At 33.9% G+C, this 18,965-nt stretch overlaps 3 protein-coding genes across 4 annotated transcripts in view; 1 reads left to right on the top strand and 2 right to left on the bottom strand.

Annotated features, from left to right (window-relative positions):
• The first annotated feature begins 1,275 nt into the window (after positions 1–1,275).
• On the top strand, positions 1,276–2,918 carry LOC126758549 (serine-aspartate repeat-containing protein I). The gene is made up of 2 exons (XM_050472863.1): positions 1,276–1,540; positions 2,193–2,918. The coding sequence occupies exons 1-2, from the start codon at positions 1,276–1,278 to the stop codon at positions 2,834–2,836; spliced, it is 909 nt and encodes a 302-aa protein (XP_050328820.1). The 3' UTR covers positions 2,837–2,918.
• Positions 2,919–3,072: 154 nt separating this feature from the next.
• LOC126759231 (uncharacterized) lies at positions 3,073–6,873 on the bottom strand. Of its 2 annotated transcripts, none has more exons than XM_050473937.1 (5): positions 5,969–6,873; positions 5,842–5,892; positions 4,996–5,784; positions 4,861–4,929; positions 3,073–4,056 (listed from the first exon to the last, which is right to left on the bottom strand). In XM_050473937.1, the coding sequence occupies exons 1-5, from the start codon at positions 6,125–6,127 to the stop codon at positions 3,190–3,192; spliced, it is 1,935 nt and encodes a 644-aa protein (XP_050329894.1). In that variant the 5' UTR covers positions 6,128–6,873; the 3' UTR covers positions 3,073–3,189. The 2 variants fall into 2 exon arrangements, with proteins under 2 accessions (XP_050329894.1, XP_050329895.1); XM_050473938.1 differs by having other exon boundaries at positions 6,101–6,871.
• Positions 6,874–13,578: 6,705 nt separating this feature from the next.
• LOC126757896 (uncharacterized) overlaps positions 13,579–18,965 on the bottom strand; it is a 284,736-nt gene continuing 279,349 nt past the window's right edge. The window contains 4 exon segments of the mRNA XM_050471796.1: positions 13,579–16,175; positions 16,248–16,460; positions 18,181–18,487; positions 18,592–18,815. Of these exon segments, the coding sequence (XP_050327753.1) occupies positions 15,577–16,175; positions 16,248–16,460; positions 18,181–18,487; positions 18,592–18,815 (1,343 nt within the window). The 3' untranslated portion in view covers positions 13,579–15,576.

Genomic DNA, 18,965 nt, shown 5'->3' on the forward strand with positions numbered 1-18,965 from the left:
CTAGCATAGAATAGCTTGTCTTAAAACCATTTTTCTTTCACATCAACTACGTCGAAACATATGAATTCGCTTGTTCATCTCCAGTTTTTGCTTACTTGCAGGAATATTGATACTACCATTCCAACAAGTGACTTCTAAAAGTGTACTGAAGAGCTCGTACGAGGTTAAAAAAATGCAAACAGATCCATTGTGAAGTCTCTCCTTGAGATTCTTTTTATGAAACTTTTCGATTTCAAGAAAAAATATATCCTTTTGAAGTCCCTGCTTGAGACTCTGTCGTTTAAACTTCGTAGAAAAAGCTTGGTTTCAGAAATAACCTTTTTTGGAGATGGATCCCGTAGCACTTCTGGTTTCTACATACTATACAGCAACCAATTTATTGACGGAAGAATTTTCTTAAGGCAATCACACAAACACATCTTAGTTTTCGGTCGTCTTTGGCCTGCTTTGCGCTTGAAACCGCTGTTCGTATAAAGAGTACCGTTAATTGATCTATATCTACTGAGCTGATCCCCAACAAATCATCAAAAAGAAGTTGACAAGTCGTTGGGAAAGCTTGTAATAAGCGCGGTTTACCCAGAAACTATTTCCGAGGCTGCTGTGGCATTCCATGAATTTCACAGCTTCTTTACGTCTTCTTGTCTCGGGTAGCTGTGCACTCAAGACGCTTAGATTCCTAGAAAAATTCGACCTGTCAGTTTTTAAATCAAGTACTCACTCTTCTACCCACAAAAGACTGTGCTATTAATACAAGACTTACTAGTTGCCACTTTGGATCGACCGCGCGGATCTAAAGACTATCTACCGAAGGTCCAAAATTAAATGCTGTCTGATTAAACTACGTTTTACGCTTTGCTGCGCACTATTTACATTACAAATATTTACAGAAGTGATAAACACATTTTCTTCTTGTAACTTGAACTTCCTCAAGGTCGGCCTTCAATGTAAATTGTTGTGCCAAATGTTTTCGCAAATTAAATAAAGATTCAACCCCGAATTTGTTTGAAACTCACTTTAAACGACAAATTAAACAAATAAACTGTTTTGTTAGTTCTCCAACTAACCGTTATTTATACAGTTGTTGACACACATTTCGATCCGATGCGTGCTTTAGCCTTCAAGTGATTCACTTAAAAGCGCTTCAGTTCGATCACTGTTATATCACAAACTCGAAAGTGTTTCAGAAGCAAGTAACGGTGTTTTCCGTGTATATATTTATTAAAATTAAAAAAGTATTTAACGGCCTGTCTAAAAAGAAATTAAAATTGATCAAGAATGCGTGCCTACAGCTGTTTAGTAATCCTTGCCGTCGTGAGCTTGCCAGCTCAACTATTGGTCAGCGCAGAATCTTCCGAGGCGGATAACACGCCTGCGGCTCTGCCAGCTACTTCTACGCCCATATGCGAGGAAACTGTCTGTCCGCGCCTATATATGCCAGTTTGTGGGTTGGTTGATGGTGAACCAATGACAGCGCCCTCCCGCTGTGTTCTCAACAATAAAATCAGATGCTCCGCGATATTGCAACGGACCTTAGGCAACAGTAAGTAGATGGGTAGAGTTTCGAGGAAGGAATACGATTACTGATGTCAATGAGCGTAAATTGACGGGTTTTGAAAAGTTCTGAAACTGTGTGGGGCTCCGTAAAGCTCAAGTAGAGGTTGATAACTAGGCGCAGTTTAATTCGGGACTATTGTGGCGTTTGCGAAGTTCTCGTAGTTGCTGAGGTATACTGAAGTATGTAGGGCTTCGTGATGCTCAAGTAGAGGTTGATATTAGCGGTATTTTGGGATACAAGGGTGTTCGAATATTGACTCTAGACCAGTATGTTTGGGTTATACTGGTCTATGATCCATTTTCGCTAATATCCGTCTCTGCCTGAGCTCGGCAAAGTCCTACACGCTTCAGTATGTCTCAGAATCTCTGAGAACCTCTTGCCATTATAAGAAATTTTTTCGTATTCACAATCGTGTTGAAACGTTATGAAACCAGACCATTTTCTCAATGTTCAGCCAAGCTTAAAGGACCTTAGACACATACGACCCAACCTAAAGACCAATTAAGTGAATAAAGACAGGTTCCAGTTTCACTTTTCAATAGTTTAAGGTGGAATCCCTTCACACGGCCATGTAATCAGCAATGAGATAAAAGTGGGAATGCTATTTCTTACGTTTGTTCTCTATTTGCTCTTTTAGAAATTCCTACAGTAAGCTTCCTACACAGCGGTCCTTGTTCACCGAAAGCATATAAAAGCATTAGAATGCGTCAGAGTCGAGATATGGACTTAGAAAACATCGAAGATGACGCAGGTAAAGAAGAGATTAACGCAGGCGAAGAAGAGATTGATGCTGGTGGAGAAGAGTCCGACGCAACTCAAGCAGACTTGGTTGATAAGGAAGCACTAGCTGACGATGCTGAGGCAGATATGGACGCAGGTAAAGAAGAGATTGCTGCTGGTGGAGAAGAGTCCGACGCAGCTAAAGTAGAGATTGACGCAACTCATGCTGACTTGGTTGATAAGGAAGCACTAGCTGACGATGCTGAGGTAGATATGGACGCAGGTAAAGAAGAGATTGGCGCTGGTGGAGAAGAGTCTGACGCAGCTAAAGAAGAGATTGACGCAACTCATGCAGACTTGGTTGATAAGAAAGCACTAGCTGACGATGCTGAGGCAGATATGGACGCAGGTAAAGAAGAGATTGCCGCTGGTGGAGAAGAGTCTGACGCAGCTAAAGAAGAGATTGACGCAACTCAAGCAGACTTGGTTGATAAGAAAGCACTAGCTGACGATGCTGAGGCAGATATGGATCGTGCGGAACAACTGAACGATGAGGAATAATAACGGGAACTGCTGTTCGTGTTTTGAGGAGATATTCTCTTTTGTTTTACCATAAATTCTGTTATGTTTGTGTGTTGTGCTTAGAAATAGTTCAATAAAAAGTTTTTGTTAAGTAAACACTGTTGTCTACTCCGCTGGCGTCTTCCGTTCGGGTTAAGTGTTCTCAATATTTCCCATTTCGCTTTAGGCGTATACTTACCGCACTGAAGTCCGCTGTTCTAATGAAGAACTACAGCTTAAATTTTTGTGATGATAGTTTGTTTTAATTCAACTTAAAATTTTCTATTTAAAACTATCTTAGAGCTGTGGTATGGTCAGCTTACATGGCACACCGATATCCCCGCGTGTTATGCTCACGACGCATAATAGGATTGCATTCGTTTGTGTAGCCGACGATGCTTGGCCAATGGCGCCAAGTACTTAAAACTAATTTCGCAATCCTCACAACGAAACGGCCGTTCCTCCTGATGTGAGACTTTCGCGTGACGTCGAAAATCCAAAGTGCTGGTAAACTTGGAAGTACAATGTTTACAACGGAAGCGATTTATATTTCGACACTTGGCGCGATGTCGTCGATAGTTCGTGCCATCGCGAAAGATCTCCGCGCAGGTGGGGCAACGATGCTCGAAGAAGTGTTGATTGAGATGCGACGCACTGCGCCATTCATTTTGACCCCCTTTGCACAGCGGACAATCCGTTTCCTTGCGATGCATATAAAGTAGATGATGCACGAGCTCATCGGCGCTGTTGAAATTCTCACTACACGGCGGACACTCGGTTGGTGGATGCGTTTTGAGTATGTGTTTGGCGTAAGCTGCGGGTCGCTTAAATTTGCGCGGACACTCACTGCAGTCGTACACGATGGTTTTATAAGTGTCTGCGCTGTGCCTACGCTTACGCTTCGGTGGCGTTCGACAACTATCAATGAATGACATGCGTCGCCAAATTTGACTGCGAAAGCGGTCAGCGTTTGGTTGTTGTAGCCGATCATAGTAGTACCGTAATTTACGTATTAGCGATTTGATTTTGGTGAGACTGACTGCCGGCACATTACGTGATTGACAATACTTCTGATGCAGTAAATCGTACGCTGCTTGCCTAAGCTTACGATTGCGGTATTCGGGCGAGTTCGTTTGCCAGAGGCATGTCTGTTCACGGTAGAGATCGATGAACTCTTCGAGAAATTGATCGGAGTAGTCGGGAAGGTGTAAGCTGGAGGACTGTGAATATATAAAATGGAATATGAAAAAAATAATACGTTGCTGCCAGAGAAGATTACTTGTACAAGGTTTGGATTAATAAAACTCTCAAACTGGCTGTTAATTAACGGAATGGTAGTAAGGGCTATATGGACTTGTATTCCTGCATCCAATTCACATCTCGTAATACCGATAGAACTTATGAAATTGAAGGCGAGCTCGAAAGACGAACTTCCGTTAGTTTGATCATCAATAGAACTTGTAAAAAAAACTTTTTAGCTCCGGTATGAACGGGAGGCGAGCTCGAAAGACGAAATTCCGATCTAAACCGTTTTAGAAAGTCCGACTCTTTGTCCAAGCGTTCGAACATCATTTAGATGGCTTAGACGTTTGAAAAATTTGGATAAAACAGAGTCTTTATTTGTTGAAAACCCCTGAAGGTTTCTGCGATATGACATATGAGAGACCCAAAATTTTTTTCTAATTTGGTACACCTGGCAAAACCATCAAAGTGGGTAGACTACAGACGATCGAAATAGCACGAACTTCAATACGAGAGAAGCAAGATATGAACTTATGAAGCTTTCTGAGCTGCAGCATGAAAAGTACCAAAGCACTGTCTAGAAATACCACAAGGAACTATAGTAATGGTACATAAAAATCTTACTGAACGTTTGACGACTTTCTGAGAATAGTCTCTAGAGCTTATCTAAGAAGAAAATGTTACTACACTATAAGCTAAAACTCTAAACTTTCAATCTGTTTAAATATCAGGTTGGGAGCAAGGATATCGAGCTAATCATTTTCACAAGAAACTGGACTTACTTTGGTTTTTACACTAACGGAGTCTACATCACTTCTGGCATGTCTTGCCGACTGTGGACGTTGGCGTAGCTAAAACGAAGCAAAATATTGTATACTTAGAAAACTCCGATTACGTACCCGCTTCAGAGATACCACCTTATTTTTTGGACGCACGCGTTGTCTTTTCCGAAAAATGCCGCGACGACGACTGCGTCTCAAGTTAGTCGGCTCGGAAACGGTTTGCGATTGCAACGTAGTGTCTGTTTCCGTATCGAAGGTGGAACGTGATAAGTGGCTACGTCTACCACTCGAACAGACTGTATCCATTGTGGATTCCGAGTGCAAAGTATCGGCCGTTATATAACTGTTCCGTTGCAGTTTACGTGCCGGTGGTAAATGCGCGCTCACCATGTGAGTCCACAGTGTTTCGGTGTTTTGAAAGCCGATATTGCAGAAAGTGCAAAGCTTGTCCGGCACAAGCTCCTCTACATCCTTTTCATCACAACCGCGCAAAAAGGTGAGCTTATCCAAAACCGCCTTCGATTTCATAGCGCGCAACTGACGCGACAGACGCCAATCATCCGCGTCTTCATCTACACGATCTTTCGGGGCAGCGCCATTGGTTTCGCCCAACCGCAAATGCCGCAGGTAGATACGTATTATCTGCTGTACAATACTGCGCGCATCGCGAAACGTCACAAAAGGCATATGCTCGCGTAGCTTCAACAGCAGCAACTGATAGGCATGCAGACGCTCACGCCGCGGCATGCACTCGCGCGACGGACGATGCCAAATGCAGAAACACTTGTTCAGCAGTCCAATAACATCCAGCAAACACTGGCGCTTGAGCGCGTTCAGATCGAAGTGGATGTCAGAGACGTTGTTGGAGAGCGATGAGCCGGTGAGGGTGGGACTAGCGCAACTATGCGCACTCAAATGAGAGACCTGCAACGAGACAAGCCGTAACATCTGAAGCAGTATGCGTTTAAGTGTACAACTTACACTGCCGCGTGCGGAAACCAGCGTGTCCTCGGCTACGATGGAGAGCGCGCTCTGTGTGATAGAGAGAAGAATACGTACATAAGTGGACGGATGTTAACAAAATTTACGCAATTTGAGTCGCACTCACACGTCGCACTGTGGGGCCGTGCACCGCGCGACTGTGATCCAAAAAGTCAACGAAGTGTGCGAACTTCGGCAACGAATTACATTTATTACAAATAACATTGTACGAACGTGGCGGTCTCGAGTTGATACAGACCTGTCGCGTTGCAGCTGTTGCCTCCATAATCCCGACGAGTTTTCCAATTATTTAAAGAAAATGTTTTAAAATTTTCAAGCGAGCTGGTGCTGTTTGGCGAATTGCGCAAAAATTTTAACAATTCTCTGTTGTTGTTGCTGAAGTGTTTGGTTTGCGTGTGGAATTTGAATTTTAACGGACATTTAATTTTGATTTAAAATCAAACTTTAAGAGTTAGCATTTATTTAAACTTAATTTTTTTGTACAAAAACAAAATTGCTCGAAATTGTTTGCTCGCGTTTGAATTTATTAAAAGTATTTTACAATGAAAATGACATTTTCGAAAATAAAATTGTGAGCATACAAGCGCTGCTTGCTCGAAACAATTTCTCGGCTGGAAAGTAGAGAGTTCAACTGGTGGCGTGTAAGTCGCAGGGGCTAGAAGAAGGCGCCTGACAGAAGATATTTGTCAAGCATTGAAGCAACTATTGAGCAGAGTGTCGAGGACGAAGCGCGTTGATTCCATCCACGGTTATGGAGCCTTTTTTCGAAAGTTCATAAGACCCAAAGAAGCAGCTCTCAAAAGGCGATATCTGTACTCTGTTGTATAGCATTTTCGCTCATATGTTCCACGGATACATTGGATTCAAATAAAGTCGGTCTATAGGCAAGTTTACGACAGCCGTTTCCTTAAGTTAGTTCAACTTGTCGCTTTGTCGTTAAAGAAGATCATTACGTTAAGATTCATTCTTCAACATACTTGTAAGACTAAGACGATGTGGGAAAAAAAGAAGAAAAAATGTTGGAACAAATTGGAATGGAAACATAAAATGGAGTGGAAATAAAAAGTTGGAACAAAACGGCATTGGAACATTCAATATTGAATTTAATGCGCCTAAAAGACAAATACGTAAAAAATATTTTGAGGAACAAAGTGGAAATGAAACATAATTTTGTTTTATTCTTTCAATTTAGCGAATTTTACTAATGTTGGAACTTTGTATGGAAATTGAATAGAAAATGAAAAAGTGTCGAAACAAAATGGAATTGGAACTTTAAATAAAATAAAATAAAAATAGAAGAAAATGGAGTGGAGTGACTACTATTTTAATGTAAATAGAATCAAAATAAAGGAAATAAAAATTAAAAGTGTTGAAACAAAATGGAATTGGAGTACTCATAATTGAATCATAAAATAAATTAGAACATTCAAAAATATAATTTGATGCGCTTAAGATAAAAATACATAAGAAAAAATTTGTGGAGCGAAGTGGAAATGAAACACAAAATTTCAAAAATATTTATTTTCACGTATTTAGTAAATGGACTTCGAATATTAAAAAAAGAAATGGTGTGGAAATGAAAAATAGGAACAAAATGAAATTGGAACATAAAAATCTAATTTAATGCGGCATTCAAACTTACTACTACTTTTATTGAAATAAAATGGAAATAAATCAAATGTAAATGAAAAGTGTTGCAACCAAAAAAGTAAATTTAATGCGCAAAAATAAAAATACGTAAGAAATATTTTGTGGAACGAAGTGGAAATGAAATACACAAATTAGAAACTTTTTACACATAAATGGAACTTTTTATGGCAATTGAATGGAAAAGGAAAGAGTGTCGGAACGTAATGGACTTCGAATATCAATAAAGTAAATTTAATGGAAATAAAAATTGGAATAAAGTGGCATTTGTATATTAAAAATCTAGTTTAATGCGACATACTTTCTACTACTTTATGGAAATGGAATAGAAATAAAGCAAATTAAAAAGAAAAGTATTGGAACAAGATGGAAATGGAACATTCAAAATTGAATTTGATGCGCCTAAAATGAAAAGACACACAAAATATTTTGTGGAACGATGTGGAAATGAAACACAATAATTTTTAAATTTTTATATTCAGCGTATTTTATTTTCAATGTCTCATGCATTTTTGTAGCTTTTTTACAATGATTTTATTTGTACAGGTATTAATATGTTTTCTTGTGTGTGTTTGTGTAGAAGAAATGTGGGAAGTTTTTATCTGCTGATTTCTTTCAAATGCTTTAGTTGTAATCATTTACATTGAGACTGTATAACAGCACAAGAAGGGCACATGCACACGTATTGGTTAAATGTATTTCTTTTTTTTTTGTAATTTTATTTATCTTTATTTCAGGGTTTGGACTGCATATTTTTATTAAATTGTTTACACATTGAACTTTTTTTGTAACAAACAAATTTGTACGGTACACATATTTAAAATAATTTTGAAAAAACATGTAAGCGATTCTTTGTTAGTTTCTTATGCAGGGAACAGATGAAATAATTTTTTTAAACTGTTATCTAACGTTTATTAAAATACTGGCTGCCTGTGGTGGCTTCTGCTTCATATTTTTTCATAACAAAAAATTTGGTTTATTCTTTGTTTAGCTTAAATTTGTTCTCATTAGGTTGGTTTTGCTGTAATTACATATACACTTATTTAATTATGCTTACAATCTCGGTTTAAATTTTGTTAATTTATTTATTTTCTTTATACATTGGTGGGTTACAATTATTTCGAATGCATTTCTTTCATATGTATTTCTGTGTTTGTATGTATGTATGTATGTGTATGAGTAGGTTTATGTACTCAGCGGTATGTATGTATGTATGTATGCACTATATATTTATGAACTCTCATATACACACTTTATAGACAATTTACTATTTTGTTACATATGTATATATGTTCATTAATTACCATTTAACAGCACAAATATTTTGATGAGCTATTCTCCAGTTGAGTTGTGGCCACTGTTAATTTAAAAATTGTTAAATAAACCAATAAGTTTATACAAAAATTTTATTTAATAGCGACCGTGGTGGTTGGCAGTGCAGCATTTGTGTTTAAAAATAGTTTCCAATAGAGATTTTGTTAGCGGAACATAATGAAAATGAAACAAAAATGTTGACACTTAAATATCTAGTTTATGGAAATAAAAATTCGCGCCTAAAATAAAATTGGAACGGATTGGAATTGAAACATATAAAAGGAATGCCATGGGATGCGAACATGCCTAACATAATAATTTTAACTAGCATTTATACAAAAATGATTAACTGAAAAAATGTTGAGGAACAATATGAAAGTGAAATGCTATGCTTCGAATTGAAATTGAAAATTGCCACATTTGTTGCTGTTTCATAATAAATATTATTTCATTAGCAAATATTGTGTGTGTAAATCAAATTTAAATAATAACCCAGGCTTGAAATATTATTGGAACGATTTGGAAATGAAACATTGAACAGAACGTTATGGAATTTGAACATAACAAATATAAAAATCATAATTTAAATGTGCAAAATTTGTTGATCTAACATACTTAATATTATTTTATAAGTACATTTTACATACATATAAAAATATATCATAAAAGTATAAGTTGAAACGAAGTGGAAGTGAGCCGAAAGAAATATAAAAATAAATAAAACTACAAAAAAAATCACAAAATTACATATATACTATAAAATATATATACTAAAACATATACATATACTATAAAATGGATATAATTTTAATATACATAACATTAGAACACATTTTCAAAACATCTTGAAACGATATGGAATCAATGCGAAACGAAATGAAAATGAAACAAAAAGCTGTAAAAAAATGTAATTAATTGCACAAATAAGTTGAAATTAAGAAAAAAAAGGCATTTAGGAAATTGAAATATTTAAAATTAAATGGAATTGCGTGGAACAAATTGAAAATGAAACGAATTGCTGAAATTAAAAAAAAAACTATTGCAGAAATATGCCGAAATTTAAAAATATTATATAAATATTATTTATTAAAAATATTATATACTATACAAGAAATTTTTAAACAACTTGAAATTACTGAGAAACAAAATAAAAATGAAACGAAATGCTGAAATTAAAAGAAAATAATTGCAGTCATGTGCCAAAATAAAGAAAAAAAGTACAAATAAGCAAAATAATTTTGTTTTAACAAATTCAAATTGTTGCGAAACGAAATGAAAATGAAACGAAATGCTGAAATTAAAAGAAAATTATTGAAGTCATGTGCCGAAAAAAGGAAAAAAGTACAAATATGAAATAAAAATTTTTGAAACAAAATGGCAATGGGGCGGAAGAAAATGAAAATGAAATGAAATGTGTTGAAATAAAAACAAATTGTTGAAATATGCTGGAACTGATACAAAAAGTGTTGTAGTTAGGGTCTGCCCTGTTTGTACGCGGTGGAATTGAAACAAAAGTTAAAAAGTAAAAATTTTTATTTAGTTTACGGAATGTTAAAGCCGTTTTTATAACAACTGCTCTACCCACACACACGCGCCGCCAGCAAACCGCTTTAAATCAATCTGTGTTTTTCTTTGCCTATTTCTTTAGAAATACTGGACTTCCTTTGGCGTTTGAATACCTATGTTTATGTTTGTATATATGTACAAGCTTAAAGTGTTTTGGGTTTTTATACATATATACATACACATTTATATGTTTGCTTTACTTTTTTATTATTATTTATCACTATTTTTATTTATTTTTTGTGATTTTATTGGTACATACCTATATACCTACATATGTATGTACAAACATATGTATAATAAATTTATGCGTTTGTAGTAAATTTCGCGCGATTTTGCTTTTGTTGTAGTTTTTTTTCGTCTAAATACTAAATCGTATCAAAATTTGTCGAGACCTTTTGCTTTTCACTGGTTTTTGAAAATTTTTTTGTATTTTTTTTTATTTTAAAGGTTTTTGTTTTAGTTTTTAGTTAATTTTTTTTTTTTAATGTTTGCTTTTCATGTTGCTAAATATATTTTTTGTATTATTTTTATTTTAGTAAATATATTTTATTTTTTTTTATTTTTGCAAATAGTTAATTTTTTACAAATATTTTTTTTTACTTATTTTTGTTATTATTATATTTTTTTGTAATTTTGTGTTGCTGTAGTATATTTGTATGCATGTATGTACATATATATGTATGTATGTTTGAGTTTTAATTTACACCCATTTTAAACTATTTTTACTGTTTTTTCTATTTTTCTTCTGATTAGTTGTAAATACATATGAATGTATGTATGTATGTAATTAAATTATTAAAAATTATATTTTCTTATGGAAAAATTACTTTTAACAATTTATATATTTTTTTTGGAAAATTACATATTTAAAAAAAAATTACTTTCAAAAATTCATAGATATTTTTCAAAAATGTTACATTAATGAAAAATAATATTTTTTAGAAAATTATATATTTAAAAAAAATTTTACTTTCAAAAATTCATAGATATTTTTGAAAAATTTTACATTAATGAAAAATAATATTTTTTAGAAAATTATATATTTTGAAATTTTTTTCTTTTAAAAATTTATACACTTTTTCAAAAATTTTATATATTTAAAAAGTAATATATATTTTTGAAAATTTTTTATTTAAAAAATGTGTACTTTCAAATTCAAAGATATTTTTGAATTATTATATTTTAGTGAAAAATTATATTTTTTGTAAAAATTATATGTTTATTGAAAAATTACATTTTGTTATTGAAAATTATATATTTTAAATTTTTTTTCCTTTTTAAAATTTCTAAATTTTTTTGAAAATTTTTTATTAAAAAAAATTATAATTTTATGAACAATTACATACATGTTTTTGAAAAATATTATTTTTTTTTGGAAAATTACGTTTTTAAAACTCGTTTTTTTTATGCATATGTATGTACATAAATTTTGAAAATATACATACATACATATATGAAATTTTCAAAATTATATGTACATATATTTTTTTTAAAAATTGAATTTTGTGCAAAAATTATATATTTATATCTTTTTTCTATTGAAAATTTTTTGTAATTTTTTTTTGAAAATTATAAACTTTTGCTTAATCATACATATATTTAAAAAATTTTTCTTTTGAAATTTTAAATATTTTGCAAAATTATATATTTTAAATTTTTTTCCTTTGAAAATTTATATATTTTTTTGAAAATTTCATATTTTGTATGGAAAGTTACATTTTTTGCAAAAGTTTTATGTTTAAAAAATTTGAAAATTTGTATAATTTTTTGAAAACTATATACTTTTGCGAAAATAATATGTAAAAAATCTTTTAAATTTATGTATGGTATGCTTTTAAAATTTTAATTTTTTAAAATTTATTTATATATTGGAACTTTTTGAAAATTTTATATTAAAAAAAATATAATATGTTTTTGAAAATTTTCTATTTTGTGTTAAACAATATTCCTATTTTTAGTTTCTTATAATCCTCTATTTTTTTACAATAATTTTTCGCACTTCCATTTCTTTTCTTCTTTTATATCAGTTTGTATTCTCCTTTTATTTGTTTGTATGTATAAATATTTTGCTATGGACTGGTAGTTGCCATATTTTACAATATACAGTATTATTTTATATATACTTTTTTGCTGCTGGAAAGGTACGATTTGTCAATATACATACATACATACATATATTTTTCGGTCTTCATATAGGTACATAAATATATTTTTTACGCCACACATGTACAAATTAGCTTTTATTTATTTTTAATTATGCTGCAAAAAAGTGCTGTTTTAAAAATTCAGCCGATTGAAACTGTTTTTGTTAATTTTTTTAATTTAATTATTATTTTTTAATTAAATTAATTTTTTTTAATTAAATACATTTTTTTTATTTAATAACTTTTTATTTTTTATTTAATTTATTTAATTTATTTTTCAGTTTTAATTTTTCCGTCAAATATACAATTATACTTGTAAAACGTGGCTATGTACATACATACATATATATAGTTAGTATATAATATACGTTTAATCTATGTTTAGTATATAAGGGTATAATTTACTATATTTATCTGTTAGTTGCTTGTGTTTGCGTGTGTAACGTTTTATATAAGTGTATATACATATATATAACTATAATTACATAGGTACATATGTATAATAATATATTTTTTGTAGTTTTTTAAGTATTACATGATTTCTTTTTTACATTTCACATATAAATTTTCCTAATTATGTACTAAATTTAGTTTTCACAATTAATTACACAAAAAATGCGCGTTTTTTAATTAATATTACTTTTTATTCTATTTATTTTTTTACTCATTGAACGGTTAGAATTTTTTATTGGCCTTTACCAAAAAACTGTTATTGAGTTTGTTTTTACATTAATGCATTTTTTTTTTCAAATTTACTTATACCACGAATTTTAGCTACGAATTGTCGCAATTTTTACACATACATACACAGTAAAGTGTGAAAAAAATTTATTTATTTTTTCAAAATATTTTTCATTTAAACAAATTCTTTTAATTAAAAAAAAAAGTTTTATATTAGTCTTTGTTTTTCAGTAAGCGTTTTGGTTCATATTTTGTTCTCATTCAGCATAACTATTTTCTCGTTTGAAATTTGCTCTCCCTCTCACTGTAAACCGTACTTAAGGTTTTCAGAAATTCTCCTTCAAACTTTAGTATATTTGTTCAAATACTATAAATTTATGTAGTTTTTATTCAATGGGGTGAATGTGACAGTTGAAGGCATGTTAGTTTCGATTTCGACACACAAATACATATACATATACTTCGAATAGTAAAGCATACTTTTAGGTGGTTGACATATACTGCGTGGTAATTTATACGCTCACATACATATATGGAAACATACAGTTAGGCGGGTATACATATTAATGTGCATAGTTGTTGGTTGGGCACAGCAAATGCGGCTAAATTAAAGTTGACGTGGTGGTTGGTGTTGGTATACAGAGTTTATGGATATTAGAGGGTAAGGGAAGAAGTAAAATATTTTGTGGTAATGTGCCAAACAAAAATCCCATGTTTTTTATATCGTCAAAATAATTCAAAAACAAAAATTATTTATTATTAACAATTAAAAAAAAAATATGTATATGTATGTATAAATTGTTATGAAATGCCTGAAGAACGCCATTGTAATAAAACCAAACATCTTTAATTGTGTAAAAATACATAAAACATTTCAGTTTACATTTAAAGTGCACTTAAGATTGTAAATAAGCATTGAAACGATATGGAATCGGAACGGAACGTATTGGAATTTGAGTGGAACATGGAAAAAATTGCAGCAACCACTTCCACAATAAAAATACGCGAAAATAAAAATTATGTAGCGTAGAAAAACACTATAATCTCATAAGAAACTTAAAGGAAATGGAACAAATGTTAAATATTAAACAGAAAACCGAAACCATGTAGAAAACTTTTGTATTCAATGCAAAAGGTCATGAAAATCATTTTAAAATCGTTATGGAACGAAGTGGCATTGGAACAATATAATTCAACACCTTTAAAAAAAGTTGAAAGGCTAAAAAAAGCAATAAATAATGTGAAACTCAATATTTAAATAAGAAATGCAATGGAAATTAATATGTATGTACATATGTACATACATACATACATGTATTATATAAAAAGGAACGTAATAAACTGAAAAATGTACTAAATAAGGAACGAAACGAAAATTAATAAACTCTGTAACGTAATGGATAATCCTGGCATGGATAAAATGGTTAAAATGTGCTTAAACACGATGTGGAACGAAATGGAATTGGAACGGAACTAAATGAAATCGACACATAACAGAGAAAAAAACATGAGAAAACCCCCCTATTCTTTAGTGAAGAAACACATAATATTTGTGAGTAGAAACTTTTTTTCATACTTTTAAAGCTCGGGTAAAGTGCTGTGCGCCCCGAAGTGGGAATGGAATGTTTTTAATTAAAAAGCAACAAACTCGTGAAAATTTTGCTGGGTATATTAATTTCCCTGTAAAACAATTTTTTGTGCAATTAGTTTAAACGAAATACAAATTATGGCAGTGGAACGCTTTGGAAATCATATATTCACTATGTCTAAATTTCAAAATTGTGCGTGTTTTCATATCACGTCAAAGTTCTGCTTAACGAAAGAGTATAACGTCAGTGTATCCCAAAGATATATAAAGCTTTGGAGACAATTCAGGAATGAGACATTGATTTAAGTATTGTCTAACTTAAGTCCCGAGAGAGCGTTGAAAATGTCAAGGTGACCTGCCCACAAACCAAATACACTTACCACCAACTACCAACCACCGATCCTCCTCTACTCTTCATATTTAGTGCCTACGACCACTATTACTACCGCCACCATCGCTGCTGCCCGATGCGCCATCTGCCGCCCAACGCTTACGACGCGATTTTTGCATTTGAGCCGCAACACGACTCGTACTCGGTGCGACCTCAAAGCTCGCATACATCTCTACCTCGTTATCTAATGCGTCGTAGGTTTCCGTGGAGACGCCACGCACAGATATCGCGATCGCACGTGCATAGTGTTCGTCTTCCGCTTCGTCGTCGCCATCGGCATCACGATCATCACTTGTACGTCTCCTCATGACGACGCCGCAGCCACCGCCGCCACCGCCACCACCTTCACCATGCTCGAAATCGAAACTAACATTCTTACTATCTCATCCACCCCGATGCACTTGTACCGTCGCCTCGGCTGATTCTTGGCTGCGCAACTGCTGCCGGTACTCGTCCAGCTCCTGCATGCGATAGGTGCCTAGGTTCACCTGCATCATAAGTGTCTCCATGATGCGTTCATTTTTGAGCGCTTTCGAGGGCAAGACCACCGTCAAGAGTTCGCTCGGTGAAATGCGACACAGATTGAGATCGCGCGTCAAACGTTCCATAATGCATTCGAACTCGAATTGTGTATCCTTATTGGGATGATTTTTCATTTTCGCCACCTTGTTTTTCGCCCACATTAGCATCGCTTCAAATTTGCGTATCTCGGGTGTTTGTAACTCTCGATTCATAATCATCTGCACCATCGATTCGGAGAGATTAAGATATTCGGGACATTTGAAGAGCGCATGCGCTTTGTTCTCCACAAAGGAGAGTATCATGTTGACCAACTCGGAGGCGGACGTGTAGCGCCAGTAGTAGTTCTCCAGCGAAATCAGCATCGGGCATACAACCTCGATGCGCAGGAACTGTTTGCAATGGTGAAAGCAAGCCTGCAACAGCTCGGGCAGATCATAGTGCTCCGCAGCGCATAGCAGACCTACAAGTAACCCCAAAAAATAGAGATATACATTATATTGCGCTCATCTTGAAATAATCTTCGGATGCTTACCTGGTATGGAGACACAGGTCAGCGGACACGTGCCCGTATGTAGATAATCCAACAGCACTCGAAATGTGTCTGGATCGAACTCGATGATGTTGAACTCTGTCTGCGCCAGCTTCGCCCGATCGACCTTTTGTGCATCGGCACACACCGAGAGCCGCGGCACGGCCAGCTGATTATTGCCCGGCTTATCCTTATCCTTGTCTTTGCTGTCTCGATCTGCAGGGATAGAAGCAAAGCAGCGAAGAGAAACGAAAACAAAAATTGCGCACGAACCGATAGACGAAATGAAGTTCATAAAAGGACATAAGTGGAACCGATGATTCGAAAAAATTAAGCGCGAAGTGTGGCAGTGTGGAAGTCGTGAGAAATATGAAATGTTTATGACAATGATATGAATGATAAAAAGAGAGAGAAAAACAGAAATGAAATGCAATTTTATGCATTACGATGAGTTATTGTTAGTTTTTTTGATAATGACCATTTTTATTTTATAAGAAAGTAAATAGCACAGATTTACGTACAAATTACAACATGAACGGTGAGGTGAAAAAGTGGCAAAATGTGTGGATTTGTGAATAAAAACACAGTAAAGTAACATATAAGCACGGTGAATATGTACTTATAAAGAAAAATATGAAATGAGCATGATTTTTTGTGTGTGGTGAGTTTGATAAAGCATTTTCTTAGAGGAAATTTAGTTTTTTAAGTGTGGTGAAAAATTAAAAGTGTGGTGAGTTTTTCAAAATATAAGTTTTATGATATGAGATGTGTAATTTTTTTGTTCGATTATAACGGTATAATGATATATAATTTTAATTAAAGCGTAATATTGAAAATTTGAAGTTAGATTGGAATTCGATTTGTTAAAATCAAATGCATGGTTTTAGCACAAATATTTTGTTTATCAAAATATGTGGTGAATTTGTAGTTATTATATTTCCGACATGTTTTAAAGTTAAAGTTTTTTTAAGATGTAGCAGTTTTTATGAAAGAAAATGGTTTGCATGTTTGTTTGCAAGGTGTGGTGAGTTTTGTGGTGAATATGTTTTCGTCAATGTTTTTGTAACATGTTTATATTTTTAAAATTTCAACAACGGTGTGCCATATAGTAAAATGAATAGCAGGCTCAGCAAAATGTGGTGAATTTAACATGGTGGTTATGTATACATGTGGTGGTTTCATTGCCGTATTTGGTATATTTGGTGTAGCATGATTTGATATCGATTTTTTTCATTGATGCATATATTTCGCACAATTTGAAATTTTGTACATTTATTGGTGGTGAATATGATTCATAGACAAAATTTAACATAATATTAAGAAAAGATTTAGCATGACAAAGTTATTACGAGATTTGCGCACAAACAACAAATTTATTGATGGAGAGTTGTTTTATAAAGTGTGGTGAATTTCGATTTTAAAATATGCATAGATCCATAAAAGGAAGTTAATAAATTTCGTAAACAATTTGTTTGAGAATTAAAAAGCATTCGTGGTGAATAAAATATACGTGGTGAATAAAGCAGACCGATGTGTACAATTTTAAAATGCATTCAAATTTAAAATAATTATTTTTTCAATACGAAATCAAAATTAATATGACGTAAACTCGAAACATATCACATTACAAACGACAAAATGTGCCGTTGTCAGTGGTGAGTTTCAAAATATCGATTACACAAGCATTAGTTTAATAGTAGTATAAGTTCGAGTATATTTATATATAAAAAAAGTAGTTCACAAAATACGAGTTCCAAGGCATTGGAGGCACCATCACAATAATCAACGAACGTTCAAGGTGTTTATTTTACACGGCAGACAGGGAAGATACATTACGAATTGGTTCAACACACGCACAGAGAGTAGAAGAAAGGAATAAAAAGAAAAAAAAAACACACATCGATATATTTGTATTCATGTGGACTGAGACTCTTACTGGAACAATCCGTTGAAGATATCCATTTCTTTTTATCCTCCGGATTCAGTTGATTCGTATTCTTATTACGTATCGAACGACCCCAACCGGCGGTGATGGTACCCAGCCGGCTAAAAGCGCGCTTCACCATAGGCGATGATGGCACACTCTTCGGCCGTATCGAATCGGAATCGGGCACTGTGAGATAGTTGTTGCTTTTCGGCTTTTGATTTTGCGGTGACACGAGTGAGGGTGCGGGGCGTGCGAAAATTTCGGCGACTGGTATTTGTGGCGAACCAAAACCGGTCTGTATGCCGTAAAGCATTTCCTGTTAGAATAAACAAGCGAGAGCGATTAATATAGTGTTGTGAGTAGCATAAAGTCGAGAGAGCGGGAGTGAGTGCCATTCCACCAGTTACGCTCTCCACTTACCTGAAAGACACGACTGCGCACACCCAATATCGCGCGTACGCCTATGAAACGCGCCTTCTGCTTCGACTGCCCCACTAGGAAGACTACATCGAAGAGATGCGCATTTTGTAGGCACGACGGTTCTTCGTTTAAGAATACACGTGTAAAATCTTTCGCCAACTGATCGTAGTCTTCAAACTGATCGCGCACCGAATCCAGCAGCGGCGAAGAGGGACGCATATGACCTGTGAAGACGAGAGAGAGAGAGTTAGAGATTGTGATTGAAAGAAAAAGTGGAGTTTTTGGAAGTGCTACGGTGAAAAATAGCGGTGTAAAATTAAAGGTTAAAAATTAGTTGAAAACTCGTTGAATAACTTTTTGAGAACTAAATATGC

This window comes from Bactrocera neohumeralis, chromosome 5, assembly GCF_024586455.1.
Source record: "Bactrocera neohumeralis isolate Rockhampton chromosome 5, APGP_CSIRO_Bneo_wtdbg2-racon-allhic-juicebox.fasta_v2, whole genome shotgun sequence".
NCBI classification, from domain to species: domain Eukaryota; kingdom Metazoa; phylum Arthropoda; class Insecta; order Diptera; family Tephritidae; genus Bactrocera; species Bactrocera neohumeralis.

What these genes read in the sequence shown, in the direction of transcription:
- LOC126758549 (XM_050472863.1), top strand. Translation starts at nt 1,276, where the DNA reads ATGCGTGCCTACAGCTGTTTAGTAATCCTTGCCGTCGTGAGCTTGCCA. An exon ending in GCAACGGACCTTAGGCAACA is followed by an intron (nt 1,541 to 2,192) that starts GTAAGTAGATGG and finishes TTGCTCTTTTAG; the next exon opens with AAATTCCTACAGTAAGCTTC.
- LOC126759231 (XM_050473937.1), bottom strand. Translation starts at nt 6,127, where the DNA reads ATGGAGGCAACAGCTGCAACGCGACAGGTCTGTATCAACTCGAGACCG. An exon ending in ACGGCCCCACAGTGCGACGT is followed by an intron (nt 5,893 to 5,968) that starts GTGAGTGCGACT and finishes TCTATCACACAG; the next exon opens with AGCGCGCTCTCCATCGTAGC. An exon ending in TGGTTTCCGCACGCGGCAGT is followed by an intron (nt 5,785 to 5,841) that starts GTAAGTTGTACA and finishes GTCTCGTTGCAG; the next exon opens with GTCTCTCATTTGAGTGCGCA.